This window comes from Varroa jacobsoni, unplaced genomic scaffold (assembly GCF_002532875.2).
Source record: "Varroa jacobsoni isolate VJ856 unplaced genomic scaffold, vjacob_1.0 scaffold_209, whole genome shotgun sequence".
Taxonomy (NCBI): Eukaryota; Metazoa; Arthropoda; class Arachnida; order Mesostigmata; family Varroidae; genus Varroa; species Varroa jacobsoni.
The window spans coordinates 42851-63413 of record NW_019213111.1 but is presented as its reverse complement, the minus strand read 5'-3'; the positions used below and the strand labels follow the sequence as shown (position 1 = coordinate 63413).

The window sequence follows — 20563 nt, the reverse complement described above, 5'->3', positions numbered from 1 at the left end:
GACTAAATAGGACAATGGCATTGATTTTTTCACCCAATCCCTAAAACATCGAATCATAGCTCTTGCGTTGGTAATCTCTGTTATAACTTTTACTGCTAGAAGCTTACTTATCGCCTAAGACAGATCACTTTCAGTAGTTCATTTGAGAAATTCTGCTAACGCTTCGTACACTTTTGTCACTAGCCTTAGCATAATTACACCATTACATCCGTCCAAATTAGTTGAAATCAGTTACTGCAAAATTGCCACGTTTTTCTGCGGCACTGGAATCTAAGGATACTTGCCTGCTGATAAAAAAAAACACGCCTTATACAGGTCAGGTGTGATTTGTTACTGTTCGTTAACTGAGCACAGCTGTAGCACTTATTGGCATATTAAGAGTTTGTTACGCAATGACCTATTTCTGGTCGAAGTGTATTTGACATCGGAGCATTTGTTGCGACTATATTTTCGCTGTCGATCCAGCCGAATTACTACCATGAAGACCAAGATAACAGTGGATATGAACTTCAGTGCTTTATTACTACGCAACATTAACCGAAACCGCAACGTATGAGTTGTTATAAGCACGCTATACAGTGAAAAACACAAGCGACTCTCAAGGAAGACGCTAACAAGTCACAGGTATAGGGCTATTGCAAATTTAAAATATATTTATTTTACGTGGATTCAACGCGACTACCCAGATGGTGACCCGTCGTTTACTAAACATAGATGCCAAGTGCGAGAAGACCAAAGATGCTTCCGGCACCGAGAAACAGTGAAGCTGATATCGACATCAGGATCTCCTTCACGAACTGTCGCAGCCCTGTCTTTAATCGAAAATTTATTTAGAAGAAAGAGAAACCATGTGTTACATAGGTAATCAACGAGATAAGTCACTTAAAGTCTGGCTCGAAACTTATAGGCTGAAAGAAGACGATTTTGTTATGTATGAAACAGCAATGTGTTCTTTACGGAGCTTTTCGCGCCTGCTAATTCCAATCGAGTACACATACTTAAAACAATATAAAGCATGCATTATGTGTATGTGCTTTGGATGTTTCTTTATACCGTTTTCTTTGTATCGTGTTCAACTTACTTTTGTGGATCCTGCCTGTACCGCGAAAAACCACAAAACAAAAAACAACCCCATCGGCGTTAGAGTAAGCGACAGCAATCCGTATGATTCTTGCGTAATTGGTGGAGTGTAAGGGACGAGAGGTTTGGCATAAAACTACAAGAAACGTTAGAATATTAAATATACTTGATAGTCACGTTATCGCGTTTCTCATCAAGCCGATGGCTTGGCCTTTGCTTTGAGGGAGGCTGCATAAATTCCAGGCAACAACACTTACTACACAGCCTATTTAAAGGAAGTTAGTTAATTATAACTAACTTCCTTTAAATAATAATTGTGTTTCTAAACTCGTGCAAAGTAGACTTTTAAAGCAGTAATTTAAAGATATCTGCGCCTGCAGCTATATTCTAATAAAAATAGGTAAGCACGTCTGATACGCATGTAGGTATACAACCTGTACATGATGGTCTCATCTTATGAGGCTACCCCTTCAACCTCAGTAATGAATCATTGCGATGGAAATAATTATTCTTCATTGTTAAAAAATCGATTCGAGTGAAGCCATGTTTTAAGCTGGATCCCAATAACTCCTATATTGCTTTACGTGTACTCGAATTTCCCATTCGTCGTTTTTTTTTTGTATATCTGTCTTTTATCATAGAAGAACCAGGGTTATCAAATAAATATTATATAGTACGTACACGCTTTAATTTAGAACAAAAAAAGTCTTACTTTACTGTCAACGATGTAGTCTCGATTTCAGCCAAAGAAAAAAGCGAAAACTCATTTTAATTCAATGTGAGAGTCCCACCCATGCGTATCTGGTACGTTTCTTTCCATTTCGCTTCTCATATAACTATCTCAGTGGCGAAAATATTGTGTTTAATGGCCTCGTTGGTCGGGGCACTGTGATAGATTCAACAGATAGAGATGAGTACAACTTACGAACTTGTCGGCACCCATTTTTGTTAGGTCAGTTCTGGTCGTTCAATGATACACTGAAAGAATACTAGGAGAGAGGCACAAACTGTCTCCGAGTAAAGGCTTTTAGACGCTTTCTGAGATTAATTCAGAAACTGAGGTAAAGTGATGATCCTCAGACACAGATAAACACCACCCAATAGCAGACGTTTCTATAATAACTTGTTAACACGGATCTCGTCCTAATTAAGGGCTACAAAATGTGCGTGAAATCCGATCGATCGAAATACATAAAATGCGAAATGGAAAATATTTTAAAATTATATGGTAAATTATAGCATTGGAATGTACTTGCTTAATAATTGTACATGATATATCAGCTAATTCAGATGGCTAAATAAAAGAATGGACGCATTAAAGGAACGGATTTTGGCAACTGTTCATTCAACCAGTGAAAATATTTTGAAGACGATGTTCATTGAAGCATAGCCCCTTTGAGGTGTTAAACTATTAAAGGCTTTTTTTCTCATACGCCCTTCCGCTCTTTCCCAAGCAAATAATCGCATATAGTTAAGTCAATCTAAATCAAACTTACAGGATTACGTAAACCTATGGAGGAGTTTTCACGTATTCATGCTAGCAAACGGTGTCTTTTTCAATTTGCAATAAAATCAGAATACTGAGAACACTTTGTGGGCATACTTGGAGGCAGAAGCGTGGCCTCTAAAGATGATTCTCTAGGACGTGTCTATAAATTAGCGCTGAATAGGTTGTTCTGAAAGCCTGTGGTATAAAAAGGATAAACGAAAGATCTGTATAAATTATTTGTTTCATAACTTACCTTTAACAGAGATTTTTTTCTAATGTCGGTTATAAACTCACTCATGGCCTGACAGATCATGGAGTGATTGATGTCAACATTTAATTTTACCGTAAATGCATGTTCAAATAACTCAAGTATATGAATATTCAAAAAAAAAATCAAAATAAACCTCTATTGTAAAAATAGTACGAAATTCAAAACGTTTAGATAACTGAGCGATAATGTAATAAGCGTCATTATTTTTTTTTATATAATAACCCGATGTTCTAGGACATCTTAGACGCTTATGTGTAGGTGTCAACCTGAAACTTCTTCTTTTTACGTACGTTACACTTAGTAAAGTTCATATAATTTCCGAACTAATTAACCAAGAGTCCTTTTACGCCTCCCCAAGTCATTTGTAACGTAACGTTACTGGGCATTCATTTGTTGCTGTTGCCGGTAGCTGAATACTGATTCTCTTAAGTTAAGCTAGTTGGTTAGAATTATGCGCGACTGTTTTTTTGGCATCTTAAAACGGACCTCAGTCTTTGGCCGGGATCAACAATCACGTAAGCGCCCATAGAGCGACAACGATTCCACAGAGTTCTCTTTGCAATAAGCTCCACTCGATGAATGCGGCTCATTGTATTGCCATAATGGTGCTGCACACACCATTAGAAGCAAATGGACGTTTGATGTACTCTGCTCCAAACTTCCTACAATAGTTTAGGTGCCTCCAGTGCCTTTCGTCTATAAGGGGAAACACACGCACGTTCTATGTTCAGCAAAACTTCAGAAAAGTCTTGCGGATCCGGCATCCAATGGCGCCACCTAACGAGCGATTGCGCATGATCTAGTTAGATCGTTATACAACAGTTAGAATTTGTCCAAATCGATGAGATGACAATATTTTTTTACACAGCTCTGTCGTCAAGCTTATAATGTCCAAGGCGCCAATGTGAACGACTGGAGTGTACAGCGCCCAAGGTAAACGCTGCAAAACCTTACTAAGAGAAAAAATCGTCTCTGTTGGAGCTATAAGGAGATGCCACGTCCTTTTATGTCTCGTCTCAGGCTCTGTTGGATTACTATTGAAATGGAGAGTCTGTAGCAACAATTTGAGCATACTAAATATTAACAGCTAGGTGTACGTTGGACAGGCAAATATATGTATATATATATATATATATATATATAAATATATTAAACACACTGTGAATTTGTTTTCATGATTACCCACAAAATTAGAAGTGCTTCCATTCTTTTTGCTGTGCAGGTGTGATGTGTAACGAAACAGACATGGGGGACAGAACAAGAAGACCAAAAAAATGAGGAAAGCAATAAACTAGACTAGCCGCGCACCGCCCTTTTTATTGAAATTAATCAGACAGATAATACCGAGCCGCACATTCTACGTGAGACATACTTAAACAAAGAATAAAAAATATTGCATACTTCTACGTTATAAAAACTGTCTCTTAAAGCGTGCTTGATGTAATAAAAGCTTTTGCGATGTAGCTTTGAAATTTGGCGGTGCCGTGTGATCAGTTTTTGTAGATAACATGATTTCGCTTTTGTATTGAAAACTGTGTAGGCGGATGGCGTAGACCTTCATTTAAAAGAGAAGCTATAGTGGCCTAGAAGTTAAGTTATGCTCCTCAGAAAGCTCTCGAAATGGCACATGACCGTGGAGGGACACAATTCCCGAACGGTATATCAGCATGACAGTAATAATCGTTTCTGTCTGAAGATTGCAGTGAATGAAGCTTGCACTCATGAAATGTTTTGCTTCTGCATGCTGGAAGCAAATATATGTGTATCGACTCATAACTGTCCCTGAGGACCATTCGAATGCGCTTCCATTTTAGATAGAATGCTGCCTAGAAGTTCCGCGTACGTGACGCCTTGTATTGACAGTGGTAGCTCAACTACTTTGTTCTGCTTTGTGTACCGTGGATCCAACGTGTGCGTATTATTAAGTACCCAGTATTAAGTACTAAGTTAGTAAGGTACTAAGTGTTAAAACCCAGTTGACAGCGATTTGCGCGTTTCCTCTAACCTGCTCAAATCATTATCCAAATAATTCAACTAGAAGATGCATTCTAGTTTCTTTTGTTTAAAAATATTGTTGATTATTTCAGCGTAAATAAGTTCTTTGAATCACCTCCTAAATATAGTATCAAAAACCTCCCCTACCAGAAGATCGAGTTGGAAGGGATCTTGGTGAATTTATCTATGTTTTTTCTCATTACGTTAGCCAAAGCCGACATCTGAACCGGCGGTGGCTGCATGTTCATAATTACCACGGCAACGTACTTAGAAAGATGTGCATTTAGCCATCCGGACTACGTCTTTATCCAACTTCGAATTAGGAACCTGCGAGTTGTATATATGTGAGTACTATGACTGCTTACGAATCTATAGTAGAGTTGGATGCTTCGTTGTATTAAAAAAAATCTTACCATTTTCCCAGTTGTAAATGAGCGAATAATCAGATAATACAGTACCGCATGTTTAATAGGTCTACGAGATTTCTCAAGGAATGTAGTGCTCGACTCTTACCAGCAAAAGCTCGTTTGCGAGCCCCGTTGCTGGTGCCCGTATCTCTGACAGTTTCATTTCCCTTTCCCGTTATGCAGGCACCGGTTGCTTCCAGCTCCGCAGCCCATCGCTCTCTCAAAAAAGATCTCGAGAGGCAGTGGCTGGACGAACGAAAGCGAACTACCCGATTTCTAGAGTAGCGACGACGATTATTTCGAGTCATTCTTCAGCGAACCGGCATAAGCTCCACTTCGCGGGGTCACCCGGCCCGACAATCGATGGTTGCTCCCCGCTAGAAAATGGAGCTGAACGCGCCACTGGTATTGTTTTGTGTACTATGTTCAGTGAACGTAGGTGGCGCTGAAGCACAATTAAATGGTAGTGCTTTATCACCGAACCTACTGAATTTAGCTGAAGGACGTAATATCTGGGCATCGGCCACCTGTGGTGATGGCAATGAGAAAGAGGAATACTGTATACTTGGAGAGACGAACGTCGGACAGGATTATATCGCTGGGCAGGTTCGTATAGCAACTGTAGGCTATGCTCGTGTGGGTGGAACTAAAGTAATCTGTTCGATAGAAAATGCCACAACACAGATTTCGGTCAACTTACTTGTAGATATCTTTCTGTTAAGAACACACATAAATGGTTCTCGACATAGTCGCTGTAATGGCTAGAAACATTCTAATTGACGTTTGCCGCTGCAGGTAGTACAGGGTCAGCTGTGTGATTACTGTGATATGCGTGATTCCCGCAAATCGCACATAGCTCGCTACGTGATCGAGAATAATAACAAATACTGGCAGAGTCCGCCGTTGTCTCGGAGTGGGAGGTACAATGAGGTCAACCTCACCATTGACCTCGGACAGGTATGAGCCGTATATCACCTTAGAAAAATTAGTAAGTTAACTGGCTTATTTTATTACTAAGGCGATTAGTTACGGAAGGCAAAACATGAGTACTAGTAACTTGTGGTGTTAGATTTTCTGGAAAAGTACAGCATCTTTTCGATTTTTTTTTGACACATAATTAAAAACAGCTGGGAACCAAATTTTCGACTTTGCATTCGCGATTTCGAATCGCATTTGCAGCTAATACCGCTTATTAACACACTGGTCAAAATTTGTCGATCGATTCAACTTGTAAAGTGGTCAACTTGAATTTAAATATAGTAGTATAGTATCAAAAAAAAAAACAATATCGGCTGAAGCTTTCATTGTCTTTCTTCTGCCGGTAAGATTAAATCTTCCAAACTTTTCCAAACATCTGTGCCGTACTTAGATTGTTGTTAGCTCTGAAGGGATTTTCAACGCTAACCTGAACATACCTAAACATATTAGACAGCAAGAAACGAACTATTCGAGTCTCGTTCTCGTAACCGGCCAAACAGGCTCCGTCTAAACGCAGCAACGGTCCTGGGCCGCTGCGCGGCGTACCACAGTTAATTCTCTATCGGTCGTTCGTTACTGAACGACTAAAACCGGCTTCGCACTCCCCCGGCCACGACCGATACCCTTCCGAAGCTCCCACATTCTACCAATAGTGGAATCTAATCTTTGGAGATGGAGGAACCAAGCGCGAGAAAGGGAAGCCCGTAATGCCTCATACATTATAGAAACAGAAAGGCTTCTTTTTGGTTATGACCGAGCGTCCACGAGCCATCGGGAGAACCACTAGCCGTATAATGCTTTATAAAACTACGTTCTGTATACTCCACTAATTCATATTAAACAAGGCCAACAGAGATACAACGTATTTAATCAATTCTGTTTGATTTGCTTATCGTGTAGTGCATGTGTGAGAGAAATCGACACGACATCGTTAGGCATTTACCTGTATAGTGATAGAGGTAGATCGTCATAAGAGAAATCTATAAGTGGAGTTTGCGTATAGCTAATTTCTTATATCAAGTTGAATTGAGGCGCAATATACGGACATTATCGTGTACAATGTATGCTTAGTAATTTACTGTGTTTTCCTTCTGTTGGACGCTTGGAGAAGTACTAAGATAAAGTTCAAGCTTGCTAAAATTAGCTGAACAATGTCCAAAAAAATGCACGAACCATTTTTAGAGTTTTTAGAGACCAAGAAGGCCAGGCGCTGTTCCACTTAAACTCTACGGATTTGTTAGAACAGACGCTTTTCAACTGCAATCAACCACGACAATATCTGTGGACGCTTTTATAAATGCTTAATATCTATGTAGCTGTATCCGTCACTTGCTATAGTTACCGACGGCAAAACGTAATTTTCCTGCATTGATCTTCAATACGTTGTAGACATCATGCTTAGCCAACAATTTTAAAGTGTTCAAAGTAGAAACCTTCAATAGTAGGATTTTTTCCCTATCGTGTGAAAAAGAAGCGACATGACGCGACAACTTCAGCCCATACTGCTGCCTTCCAAAAAGGGGCCCCTCGTCTGGAGGATCACCTACATAATAAGGTAGCGCAAGATCGTTGTAAGAGGATAGAGGTCTGCATGGGTACGCTTTCAGCATTATAATCAGAAGAAAACGTCGCTGGTGTTGTGCATTCCGAAAAAACTTGCTGTACCGGCGTAGTCGAAGTTTTGGACTGAATTAATTTTTTTTATTTCGATTAAACGATTACCATTATATATGTGTACTGAATTCCAAAACGTGCCTTGAATATGGCTCTTTTGTACTAAGTGAAGGAGCAGATATAGCCTCGCTTGTTTTGATATCAAACGAAAAAAGAAATGGTGATCAAACGCAAACCAACATTATTTGATTTTGAGGGACTGTTTGATTTAAAGAACTTGATAACTTAATGTTCAACCTATCTTCTTTTTTTTTTACATTTTTAGTTTAGTGGAGACACCTGTGTTCGCTCGTTTACTTCCTTAAGATCTGTTTATATTTTGCAAAGTGAGTTCATGTTAGGATATCGCCTGAAATCAACATGTAACTAGCGGTAAATTCGCAGTTTAAACATAATTACGTCTATACTATGTTCTGTTCAGACACAGAACGGTTTTATGATAGAAAACTGTGGTAGCTCGTTCGACAGTTTAATAACTCCATCATTTATTTAATGTGGGGAACCAAATGATTTAATCACTACTTAGTTCATTTACTCTGCGAAAGTTCCATCAGGGATGTAAGAAAAGAAAGGCAGTTCTGCTGTAAGGTTGGCCTTTGCAACGGAAGTAAAGGCATTAGTCACAAAAAGCATGGACTTACATAGTATACGTAAAACGCTTGGTCCGAGCGTGTATTGTCGATAGCGATCAAGATCGTTGTTACTTTTTTTTTCGTTCAATCCTTTTCTAGCTTAATGAGCTTAATCGTTCATGTTTGCCGCTGTTAGCCTTTGTACAGATTAGTCTCAGATAGAAGCCGTAGATTTGCAGGCAAAAGGAGCCCAAGTAAATTATCACTTGTTACTTATACTGCATGAGAGGCATGCAATTCGTTTCCATCCATCGGGCATCCATGAGTCCATATTTTTCTACAAATAAAGTGATTTATTTAAAGGTTTAGACATTTTGTAATTATACAGATGGTAACGCGACATCTGCTGTGTTTATAAAGAATTATCCATATCGCTGCACAGTCAGAAGGGATGAGACTTTTTAAATATGTCAACTACTGATAGTTCATGCGTTTAACTTTGCTATAATGCCCTGCTTTCGAAACGGGTTCTTGTCTGGTGTAGGCACATAGAGCGAACGATTCTTCCTTACTATCAGCTTTAAGCTTATACGCATCATTTCAGTAGTTAGAAATTGCAGCTGTTCATTCTTATTTGACCTCTACAACTATTATGTGTATTAACATAAATAACAGGAAGGAATAAATAAACATTGGTGTACATTTGAACGTTTCTTATTTGAAATTTGAAAAGTTTTCCTGTTCAGGCGTAGAAGTCGTCAGGCCAGCACACATATTCACTAATACTGCAAATAACTTGAACATTAGGGCACTATACTCGCATTTGAGGGCTAGAATTCGGGAAACCGAAATGTAATAAACGACTATAAAGATTTCTTAAATCTGTTGAGCCAAGGCAATCTCCAACAATATTTATCTTTTTTTTTTTGTGAAAATGAAGACGTAGTGACCTAACGCTGTGGAAAGACTGACAAGTACCCGAAAACAAAATGGATAAATTGAAGCTAAAAAATAATACTAGCATCTGGTGGATGCTATGAATTAATGGCGTAGTCTTTTTAATTGTGCATTAACAAACATGGACTAAACTCAACCTTAACGGCAATGAATGATGCTATATGACTAAGTAACATAGTAATTATTATCTATAGTAAAAAAAAAAGAGAGCTTGGTTACAGCTGACGCGTATACGAGGGGACAGGACCCCTCGTTTGTGCTTTGCTCTACATGTAATAGTTATACACTTATACTTTATATTTATTCTATTGTTCATATATAGACATAAATTAGGCTATCGGGTACATAAAGTCTTCGATAAAGCACGCATAGTAAATAGGATTAAAGATACACTTATGGGATGCAAAGCGTGCAATATTCGAAATGTAGTGGATTCCGCAACTCGACGGGATTTTGGCCCTCTTCGTTATATAACTTCACCACCTTTTTCTATAGTACTATGTTGGTTTCTAAATGTGTTCAATATGCCGCGTAACTCTATTGAGGTACCGAATTATAGTGACATATTGTTAAACAATTGATGCCAACGATTTTTATGCACGCATTAGTTTGCACAAGAGATAGTATAAATTTTAATAGTGTGATTTGGAGTTGAATAGCTAGATTTCATTAATATCAAATTAAAAATAAACTTGCGTATAATAAGGATTCAACCAATTTTTTAATATTTTAGGCCACGTATTACATCACACACTTTGAGTTGAAGGATCCACACTTGGCTAGCCAGACACGCAGCCATGGTTGTTATTCTGCCCAGCGTTACGTCTAAAGCTTAAACACTGTGGTCCCTAGAGTGACCTTTTGTTATATCACGCCCTCTATAGGACGTAGTTTTCCGCATGAAAAATACGTAACATTTTTTTGTTCATTTGCTCATGACTCAAGTTCAAAGCAGTATGTGTACTTCGTTTCTGCGCTTACTTGTCATTTATATTAGGATTTCCACGTCGCGTACGTCTTCATCGTCATGGGCATCTCACCCCGCCCTGGAGTTTGGGCCCTTGAACGATCCGTGGATCATGGAAAGACCTTCACGCCATGGCAATATTTCGCATCCGACGAGAATGAATGCAAGCATTTCTTCGGCCAGAACGTCTCATTTACAATAACCAGTGATGACTCGGTAATCTGTGAGACCAAATATTCATCAATTCTGCCTTTTCAACGTAAGTACGTCTTGAATTCGACAATATGACCGTTTGTGTCATGCGAGTTGACTCTCGAATTTCTATGATGTTTACGTTTAAATTAATCAGCATATGAAACAGCCTCACCGGTAGTTTCCTCGTGCTAGCAGCCAGTAGTCGGACGGAACTTCTGGTGGCAACTCAGGACGTGAAACTCGAAACCTAAAAGGTCGAGTCTGCCTTAATGACAGCCTGAAATGGCAATTTGCCTAAGATACCAGCCTACCTAACGCTAACCTAACCTGTCGCATCATAATATGAAAGGAGCCCTACGTAATGCCTTTCACTTCTCGTTCCTGAATATGGGAGAACTGAATATCTTAAGAAGCAGGTTTTTACTCGTTCGAGGTCAAGTTAAGGCTGAGTTTGATTCCCCGATGTAATGCCGTTGTGGCAGTGACGTTCCCGCAGAAGTTTGACCTAGGTAAGGTAAAAATGCATTTAAAAAAATGTTCGATTTTCAGAAATATTCTAATCGAAAACTTATTATGCTAACTTATACGTTACTCACATTCGGTTCATGGTTATTAGATGGCGAGATCCCCATTGAGATACTTACGGGTAGGCCCTCTTATAACAACTTCTCGTCGTCTGAGTCTCTTCAAGAGTGGTCACGCGCTACCAACATTAGACTTCGTTTGATGCGTACGAAAACACTGCTTGCCGACGTTTTGTCCGTCAACCAAAAGGACCCGACAGTCACACGAAGGTACACAGCTTGACACTGACTAACACATCGTGCATACAGGTGGAGCATTCATTAATAATACTAATAGCGTTTCGTCAAAAAATGAATAAACACGCAACTGAAAAAACGTGTTTATCATATAAACCGTCACGCCTGTGCAACGAGTAGCACCAGATGACTTTCTCAAGATAGCGTTTCGAGTTGCACCTTAATACCCCCCACATTTATCGATCCAGATTCATACGACGGAGTATACGACACGGAGTATTATTTTTATAATTACTAATTATATTGTTATGATCAATGTGTGATTTCTAGATATTTCTACTCGATTCGTCATATCGAGGTGGGCGGTCGCTGTGTTTGTAATGGCCACGCTTCGCATTGCAGTCCTACCTATGAGGGCAAACTTCGATGTCGCTGTCAGCATAATACGGATGGGGACCAGTGTGAAAAATGCGAAGGTCTTTATAATCAGAAGTTGTGGCAGCCAGCTTCCATCGATAATCGAAATGAATGCGAAAGTATGTCCATTTCGTTTGTAGATAGTGTAATCTGTTTAGGCTTTGGCCCATGTTGTCTGCGCACGCTGAATCTACATTTGACAGTTATCTTTCGTACGTTTTTGCCAGCGGTTACGGATGCTGAAGGGCATTGGCTTGTGGCTTTAATGACTTAGATTTACCTGTTCAGGTAAAGGTAGATCAATTACTTGAAAGAGACTCGGTAGATAGCTTTCGCATAGCATATGTTAAATGAATTATTAAAAAAACACCACAATTCGAAAAGGTCAGTTCTTAGGACAGCTGACAATTACTCATTATTCGAGTTAGTTATTCCATTTACTCCGCTAATTCCAATTACTCGAACCGGATTATATAGAACGTCCTGTCAAATACGGAAAATCGCCGAGGACGAATTGGTCAAATTGGATAACTTTAAACAAGTTCGGTGTCTGTTTGTGATTTGCATATATGGCTAAAAAGCATCTAGTAGATAGTCTCTCGGTCAATCAAAACCCCGGATGATTCTGTCAATATGTAAAACAATAATTCAGTTTAATAGAAACGGTTAAACACGTCACCTAACAGAGTGCAACTGTCATGAGCATGCCCATTCATGCGAATACAACGCCACGGTTGAAAAGTTGGGATTGTCGTTGGACATAGACGGACAGAAACGTGGAGGAGGCGTCTGCATAGATTGCCTGCACCATACGGCTGGAATTAATTGCGAAAAGTAAGTTAACCACACTTTAATTTTAATCGATCGACCTGCAAACAAAGCGCCAATACACAGTATGCGAACATTGTACACGTAAATATTGCTAAGAAAAAAAAGAGACGTTGATAGTCATGATCTAATAGAACTTCGAAGGCGTACAAATGGTTGGATATTTTATTTCGAACAATGAAGACGCTAAAATTTGGTCCAAGCTAAAGATACCCTAGCATAGGATAACCAACGAATTATATATATGGTATATATATATATATTAAATATATTAATATAACATAGAACACCCAAAAATTACTCAACTGATTACAATGCGCATTACAAATAATAGGCATTTTGTTTTATTTGAAGATAGTCAAAAATAAGACTGAAGAAACATATGTCATTCAAATGAGGCCATATAGACAAACACCATTAGACTGTGTCTCGAAAGTCGACGATACCTGTGACCTTCATCAAACATTAGTCAAGTGACTAGACAGTCGCCTCGTCTTGTTTGCTTCCTGGGTCATTCCAACTGCAACAAGAATTCTAGAAACGCAGATCCTTCTAGTTAGTCGTTTTAGCTATATTTTAATGATCACTTATTTCATTGTAAGATTAGCATTTAAAATGTAGATAGTTCATAGGATGACTCTATATAACTTAACGAATATATAAATATATTCTCGAAGCGTTCTAAATAATACTACAACAAAGAAGTACCCAGTAGAAAATTCCGTATTTGGTTTGCCACAGCTTAACTAAATTCTATGAGAATTTAAAGTATTCATCTATATTTTAAATACTCCACGTAACGAAGATTATCTTACTATTTACACATTGGGCTTAAAGAGGTGCGACAGCAACCTAATTTCCTTTTGACTTTCAGGTGCGAGCCTAAATACTATAGACAGATCCACAAAGAGCTAACCGATACAGACGTTTGCACGAGATGCCCATGTGACTTCACCGGAGACGACGCTAAACGCTACTCTGGAGAATGCGAAGATGAGACGGCTAGGTAAGAACCATACTGTGTAGGCGAAATCAGTCTACTGAAACAAGGAACCTTCTCCAGAAGCGGAAATGTGCTACCGATGTCAAGCCGGATGGACGCATTTGAAGGACGCGTGGCTACGTGGTCAAGCGCGCGTCCGCACCCCATGGCTTGTGGAGAGGTGCCATTATAAAAATCCCAAGAGCTGTGAGGAAGCTGTGACACTGTCCATAATCGAAAAGCTTTTATTCAATACAGAAACTTTAACTGACCTGTACATTTACCTACATACCATGATTTACTACCATGACACTCAATTCGGTATTGTCTACTGAACTATACTATGCTTGAATATTGTGTTTTGTACACGTTTCATGTGTGAAAGGTGTACATGCGATGAAAAGTACAGAGAACCAGACTGCGACGATTGCGCTGACGGCTATTACGGATTCCCTAACTGCATACCCTGCGACTGCTTCAGGTAACAGATATCAGAGTTATTCGGAAGGAATCTAATTCCTAGTGGCTGCTAGTCACGGGAACATACACACATAAATATAAAACGAATTCATGAGATAAATGTTTATTTAAACACACAGTCATTACTATTGAGTTATCGTCACAGCAATTGCTCCATTGAAATGGTCTATTAACTAAGATGACAGATTTCGTAATCTATGACCTTATCCCTGGTTATAATGCACAAAGACCTATTGTTAGAATATGGGTTGGATTTCAACAGAATTAATCGAACACCGCTAATTAAATCATATGTATACACATGAAAAGTCGTAGACTTACCTAAAAAACACTTCAATCACTTACAGTTCGAGTGCACTGTTACTGACTCGTCGATGCGACTTTTTGTTAAATCACTCTTCTTCAATGCTTCTAGTTGCCACTAGCATTTAAAACAGCTTACGGCAGCATTCAGAATATTCAGAAAAATAGTACAATTTAGAATAATAGCAATAATGACAACATTTTAGGAACGGTACTAAGGGCGGGCTGTGCCACAACAACGGCCGAGAATGCCCTTGTGAAGTGAATTTTGGGGGGGAGCACTGCAAAGAATGCTCCCGAGGATTTTTCAATCACCCCGAATGTCAAGGTAAATATTTCGTTAAATTTTTTTATTAATTTTTACAACAAATAAAATACAATGATGCAAGTGTACAAACGTGATTACTACTTTGTTGACAACAGAAGAGGTATGCGTTTTACAGTAGTATTCCTAAATCAACTTAGGAAATTTTCTTAATAGGATCGAAACAAGAAATTTGGTCATCATCGTCACTTATATTTTGTTATTTCCGGACTGCTAACTTACTTTTTTGACTATTGTGAATGGCTAATTATTTAATCTCGCCCAATTAATCGACAGCTTGTGAGTGTAACCCTCGACATTCGCTGACACCGGAAGTCTGTGATGCCGTTTCTGGCAAATGTCAGTGTAGCAACGGTTTTGGAGGGAGACAGTGCGACCGCTGTGAAGTGGGCCACTTCGCTTATCCCGAGTGTCAATGTGAGTTCGGTAAACATTTTGTAGCTCTTGCAAGATTCGATGATCTATACACAAACACAGCTAATAAAAATCTCCTTGATGTGTTTATTGGTTATTGGTTTACTTCTTATTGTTCACGGTCATTTGTGTAAGAGCAATTGGTTCTAAGGTCAGGTGTTTGTGCACAGATGGATGTATGTTTGTTCGTAAGAAAGTTTAGCCGAGCGAGACGAGTAATAAATAATTATTATAATAGGTTTTCGAGTACATAAAGCGCAATATACCTAATGTTAATTAATCAGCTTTTGCCAACCGGACGTATTGAATCTCGAGTACTTTCTGTAGTATTCCATATATGCTTCTGTTTCCAAATCGTATCTCTACTCCTGTATTGTAGCCTGCGACTGTCATCCAAGTGGAGTTACTGAGGGTGTCTGCGACCCAGTTAGTGGAAAGTGTTTCTGCAAACCTGGGTTCACTGGAGATCATTGCGATCGATGCGCGGACGGCTTCTTCGGACCCGACTGCCATCCGTGCAAATGTGACCCTGACGGAAGCGTGAGGGAAGTCTGTAGCGATAAAGGACGTTGCAAGTGTCGTTTGGGTCGGACTGGTGACAAATGCGATAAATGCGCCGCCGGCTATTTTACCAAATACGATAACAAAACATGTTTAGGTATGTGTTCTTCACATAATATTTAATAACGAAGAGAAACGAAAATAGCTTCCATTCTTTAATTACTTCTGTCTTTTATGCTATGCACGAGATATTTCTTCTTGTTATGCACGTATATATCAAGCACCTATGCTTGACCAGATAAGACGTAAGCACATCAAAAGCGTAGCTTTTTCTTACTAGTTTGCACAAGACAAATAAATCTTTCTTTATGTATATATATATATATTGCTTCTCAAAATAGTCATCTCAAAAGTAGTTAAGTAAAATGAGAGTTGAGGCCATTTCTTGAGATTCGATCTTTCATAGCCTGTGGTTGCGATCGTTACGGTGCGGACGGCGAGAGCTGTGATGCTGAAGGACGCTGTTTTTGCAAACCAAATTTTCGGAGTGGAGATAACTTCAAATGCAACGTATGCGCGCCAGGCCATTACAAATACCCATTCTGTGAAGCTTGCAATTGTAATCCCTTGGGAACGTCGTCTGATCATCAGGGATGTCAGACCGGTGGAGACACCTTATGTAAGGCCTATATTCTTATATATCTTCTTCCTTTATATATCATACGTCCTTGTTCTGGGGTGCCCTGTAATTTTAAAAAGTGTTTCGGGACATCTATGCTATTAAAAGTTTTATTGCCGGTATCTTTTATGTCCACTAAATACTTTAGAATTACAAATACCCATTATGTGCCTTTACTAACAAATATCAGAATCTCTTGTCGAGTTCGAGAAGAGAGCTCGAGGATTAAAAAAAAACGTTCGGTACCTGTGTGCTCCTGAACTGTAAAAAAACACTTGATTCTCGACGAAAAACACCCACCATACTTTTGCTACAGGTGTGTGTAAAGAACGTGTGGAAGGCCGTCGGTGCGATACGTGCAAACCGCTCTTCTATAACTTACGAGCCACTTCGGAAGCATGCGAGAATTGCTTCTGTGAAGAGTCCGGTACTCATAGCGCTATTCAAGCCTGTGAACCCCACAAAGGACAGTGCCCTTGCAAATCTAACAGAGACGGCAGGTGATTCTTAAACGATGATTCTTAAGACGATTCTTAAATGATTTTGTTCTTAGGCGTTAGACTTTGTGTCTAATCTAGATCCTTTCGTTGACTCCGGATGTTAGGTCTTTAGAGCAGAGCCGACAAAAGTATCAAATTGGATGGCCACCAAAGGGCATATTCAGAAAAAATAAAGTCCAAAAAAACAGCTACTCTCAATCGGTTCCTCTTTAAGAATTGGCAAAGTTCGGCTTACTCAGGATAATTGGTTGGATGGATTATCAGGCCGACAATTCGACGGTCCAGACATATACGCTTGCGTGTTACAGGGCATGCGCGCATTGTGTGGCGGGCACTTTTAAACGCAGCGCGGATAATATCTTCGGTTGCGAAGACTGCGAATGCAATCCGTCGGGTTCCATAAAAGATCAATGCGATGAAAGGACCGGTTGCCGCTGTAGAAACCTGATCGGCGGCGCTAAATGTGACAAGCCAACAAAGCTTAGTTATGTCCCGACCTTTCACCAGGTATCAATACAACAGCATATTGGAATTTCTATTATTCGCAATGATGTGATATGAAACAATGTATTATAAGAAAAAAATATAATAGAGTTTCCATTCACTTTAGTTATCTTACTACGATTATTATATATGCGCATTCTGTCTCTAAGGTAGTCTAGAAGCCGTCAAGGATAAAGATTTGAAGTCTGATGATACGGTGTTATTCTGGTTTAGAAAATAAGATTCTTTCGTTGACCCCGGATGTTAGGCCTTCAGAGAAGAGCCGGCAAAAATATCGAATCGGATAGCTATTATTAAAGGATACATGATTGAAGTTGCTAGGTACTAATCAAATATTCGACACAAGTATATGTCTATAAGTATATTTCTTATGAATTCATAACACATATAGAATGATTTAGCGCATAGAGTATAATATGTATCAGAGCAAACCGTTTATACGTGTCGACCCGTGTACTGACGAAGGCATCGTCTTAAATTTCGTCATCACTGTTATGATCAAAGCTGTTAGCTAACTTTCGAATTGAATCACCTTCAACGCACTGCCTACAATACGTGTTATTGTATTGATCCATACTGTCAGTATCACCTCGAACGTCGAAAAAGTGCGTATTACACAATGCTAATAGTGATCAAAATAAATCGATTTGTTTATCACACGCTCGCAGTTCATATATGAGGTGGAAGCATTCCGTACACCGAAACGTCCCGAAGTGCGTCAAGGCTCAAACGAAACCGAGTTTCCTGGTTTCTCAGGAATGGGTTATGCAATCTTTAACGAGCTTCAGACAGCTATAATAATCGATGTGGAGATAAAAAAGAACTCAATGCATCAGGTTGTACTTCGGTATACGAATCCAGCCGATGTCCCTCAGGAGATGCTGTTTACCCTGACGCCAGGTAGTGACGAGGTGCCTTCGAAACAGTATAAAGCCAAACTACCTCCTGCTAAGACTCCCACCTTTATCAAGCTTCCTGCCTTTAAGGACTTCGAGGGAGATATCCTTCCAGGTCCCTGGACTATCCAGATGGAGTCGATGAATGTCGCTGTGGACTATCTAGTCACTCTACCACAGGAGTACATTTCAGCAGCCGCTCTCAAAGAAGAAATCAAACGACCATGTAAGCTTGGCGAAGATCGGCCATGCAGGAAAATGGCGTATCCGCCCCTGCCACGTGCTGTAGAGGTACGTATTTTCAGTATGTATTGGTCTGGTTATTAGATGTGCATTGAGCTAATGTTACTTCCGTCAGCTAAGAAAACGTGTAAAATTTTTCACGCTTCTACTTTATCGGCGTATGTTTTTCATCATTAGGTATCCATCAAGCAGCGTCCTTTACTTTCAGACTTTCGTCGGAATTCAAGATTCGGCCGGTGTCACTCTACCAAAGGAGATTGATAATGTCGTTGAAAAAGCAGCTGTGCTCAGTCCAGTAAAACCACTTGACCTTCAACTGAACGGTACGCACTCAAGAGAAAATCCCATGCTGGTCGCATAAATAAGACCCCATCAAACGAGTGATCCAATAACGTATTTTTATGCTGTTCGATGTTAACCAGACCCCTTTCTGTTTGCTTGAGTAACAGTGTTATGCTAGTATTGAAGTACTAAAATGATACCCAAAGTTTTTACGACACTGAACTTACTAGTTTAACGCCTCCGCGTTTATGTGATGTGCTTCCTCAATTCGCATCAAGCTATAGCACTATAAAATCCCAAAGGAGACGTAGTGGAATATAAAATTAGAAACAAGCATAGGTTGAATCAAGCCATACTTTCAGCGTCCAATGTAGCGGTTCCAATTGTATAATCGAATGTTTGAGCACTATTGCCAAGAAGAATCTACGAAAATGATATGACGTTAGGATAAGTAAAAGGTCGAATTATCTCTATCTTCACCCGATAGGATTCGAACCGTCTTCGATGTTCTTCATTGAGTATTCTAGCAAAAAACGTCAAGTTGACGAATTCCGTCAAACGGAACCCAATGGAGTTCTGCCTGTCGCTCGAGCCGAGGTTATCTTCGAGTTAGCAAAAAACAGCTATAAAGCACAACTGGTGTTACCTTATTGCCGATATAGCTTCCTTTGCCGGCAGGTGAGTGCGTACCGTGAGCTTTAAAAACCAGTAAAATTGTTTCGCTGAACAGTGATATTCACTTATCAAACGACGTGATCAAACTGTGATCGGTAATATTGTATTTATTTCTAGCCCTAAATGCGTAACAGTTAGTTCCATCCTATAAAAGCTATAAGCAGACACAGGGATACGAAATGTTAACGCACAGCATTCACAACGTACTACGGAATAAGTTGAGTAATTAAAGGTTAATTATTTTCTAGGTAACTATTATTAGATTAGATGTTTTTTATCGAAAGTACAAAAAGATACACATTAGAACTTGTTATATGTCCGCAGGTGGTCATAGATCCCGAAGGCCGAGTATTTGAGTCTCCCGATTTGTGGGGTGAACGTTCCCAGTCCCGAGTAAGGCTGTCGCTCGAAAATGCTCCATTAGATGAGGAGGTTTACATCTATAAGATCGCCGCAGTCCCACGAAGCGTGTACGGACATCACCTACTTAACATTAGCACTGTTTGTATCCGAGACGAGGACTTTTGCCATGGGCTCAAGTATAACAACCTTGGGAAAAAGGTTTACTTTGCACAAACCGGCGACTATATGGCTATAGACCCACGGTAAGACCCAAATATGTTATTATTTGTAGCTAGGTGTACCGGAATAGAAAATAGCTTTAGGTACACGTTTGTTAACAAATCATTTAGGATCATTCACGAGTCTCAAATTTGTGTTAAATACATGAAACGTAACACGCTTACGCGAAGAGATGTTTAATTTTATTTTTCTTTTCATTTCAGCATTGAGGACAAAAGTCTACGTCTTGTGGAACTATCTCCAAGCCGGCAGTCTGTAATAATCGATGGCGAGGTTACCCCTGATGATGGCCGGGAGTCTAACAGCAATATCCTCATACATTATTATCAGCCGGATTTTGGAGACTTCGAAGCGGATGTAAACATTGAGAACGAAGGCGTATCCCGTAACGGGAAAGTACGCTTTGCGCACTGCCCATCAACGACCGGTTGCCGAACCCGAGTGTACGTGGACAAGCCTAACGAACCGTTAAGCATGCACCTGTCAGGAGTATACAGCATTGAGGTAGGAACATGACGCAAAAGCTGTCGTTGTTTTTCATCATAATAATGATTATAATCATAGTAATGATATTAGTAACACTAACGGTGATTATTAACGTATCGT

At 39.6% G+C, this 20563-nt stretch overlaps 2 protein-coding genes and 1 long non-coding RNA gene across 3 annotated transcripts in view; 1 reads left to right on the top strand and 2 right to left on the bottom strand.

Annotated features, from left to right (window-relative positions):
• Window positions 1–503: 503 nt before the first annotated feature.
• LOC111273658 (dolichyl-diphosphooligosaccharide--protein glycosyltransferase subunit TMEM258) lies at window positions 504–2197 on the bottom strand. The gene is made up of 3 exons (XM_022855458.2): window positions 2006–2197; window positions 1082–1216; window positions 504–812 (listed from the first exon to the last, which is right to left on the bottom strand). Exons 1-3 carry the CDS (start codon window positions 2021–2023, stop codon window positions 705–707), a joined length of 261 nt encoding a protein of 86 aa, XP_022711193.1. The 5' UTR covers window positions 2024–2197; the 3' UTR covers window positions 504–704.
• A 3340-nt stretch (window positions 2198–5537) lies between these two features.
• Window positions 5538–20563, top strand: part of LanA (laminin subunit alpha) — a 30760-nt gene continuing 15734 nt past the window's right edge. The window contains exons 1-19 of the mRNA XM_022855421.2: window positions 5538–5848; window positions 6038–6199; window positions 10421–10649; window positions 11202–11379; window positions 11677–11882; window positions 12450–12597; window positions 13466–13597; window positions 13959–14054; window positions 14563–14684; window positions 14958–15098; window positions 15475–15753; window positions 16063–16275; window positions 16592–16775; window positions 17084–17282; window positions 17948–18466; window positions 18627–18741; window positions 19188–19378; window positions 19700–19980; window positions 20161–20461. Of these exons, the coding sequence (XP_022711156.1) occupies window positions 5627–5848; window positions 6038–6199; window positions 10421–10649; window positions 11202–11379; window positions 11677–11882; window positions 12450–12597; window positions 13466–13597; window positions 13959–14054; window positions 14563–14684; window positions 14958–15098; window positions 15475–15753; window positions 16063–16275; window positions 16592–16775; window positions 17084–17282; window positions 17948–18466; window positions 18627–18741; window positions 19188–19378; window positions 19700–19980; window positions 20161–20461 (3918 nt within the window). The 5' untranslated portion in view covers window positions 5538–5626. The remainder of the gene's footprint in view (window positions 5849–6037; window positions 6200–10420; window positions 10650–11201; window positions 11380–11676; window positions 11883–12449; window positions 12598–13465; window positions 13598–13958; window positions 14055–14562; window positions 14685–14957; window positions 15099–15474; window positions 15754–16062; window positions 16276–16591; window positions 16776–17083; window positions 17283–17947; window positions 18467–18626; window positions 18742–19187; window positions 19379–19699; window positions 19981–20160; window positions 20462–20563) is intronic.
• On the bottom strand, window positions 12901–13604 carry LOC147753815 (uncharacterized). The gene is made up of 2 exons (XR_015316026.1): window positions 13518–13604; window positions 12901–13125 (listed from the first exon to the last, which is right to left on the bottom strand). It is a non-coding gene; the product is annotated as an uncharacterized LOC147753815 (long non-coding RNA).

Coding starts and splice junctions, on each gene's coding strand:
- LOC111273658 (XM_022855458.2), bottom strand. Junction 813..1,081: donor TACAGGCAGGATCCACAAAA/GTAAGTTGAACA, acceptor TTTCGATTAAAG/ACAGGGCTGCGACAGTTCGT.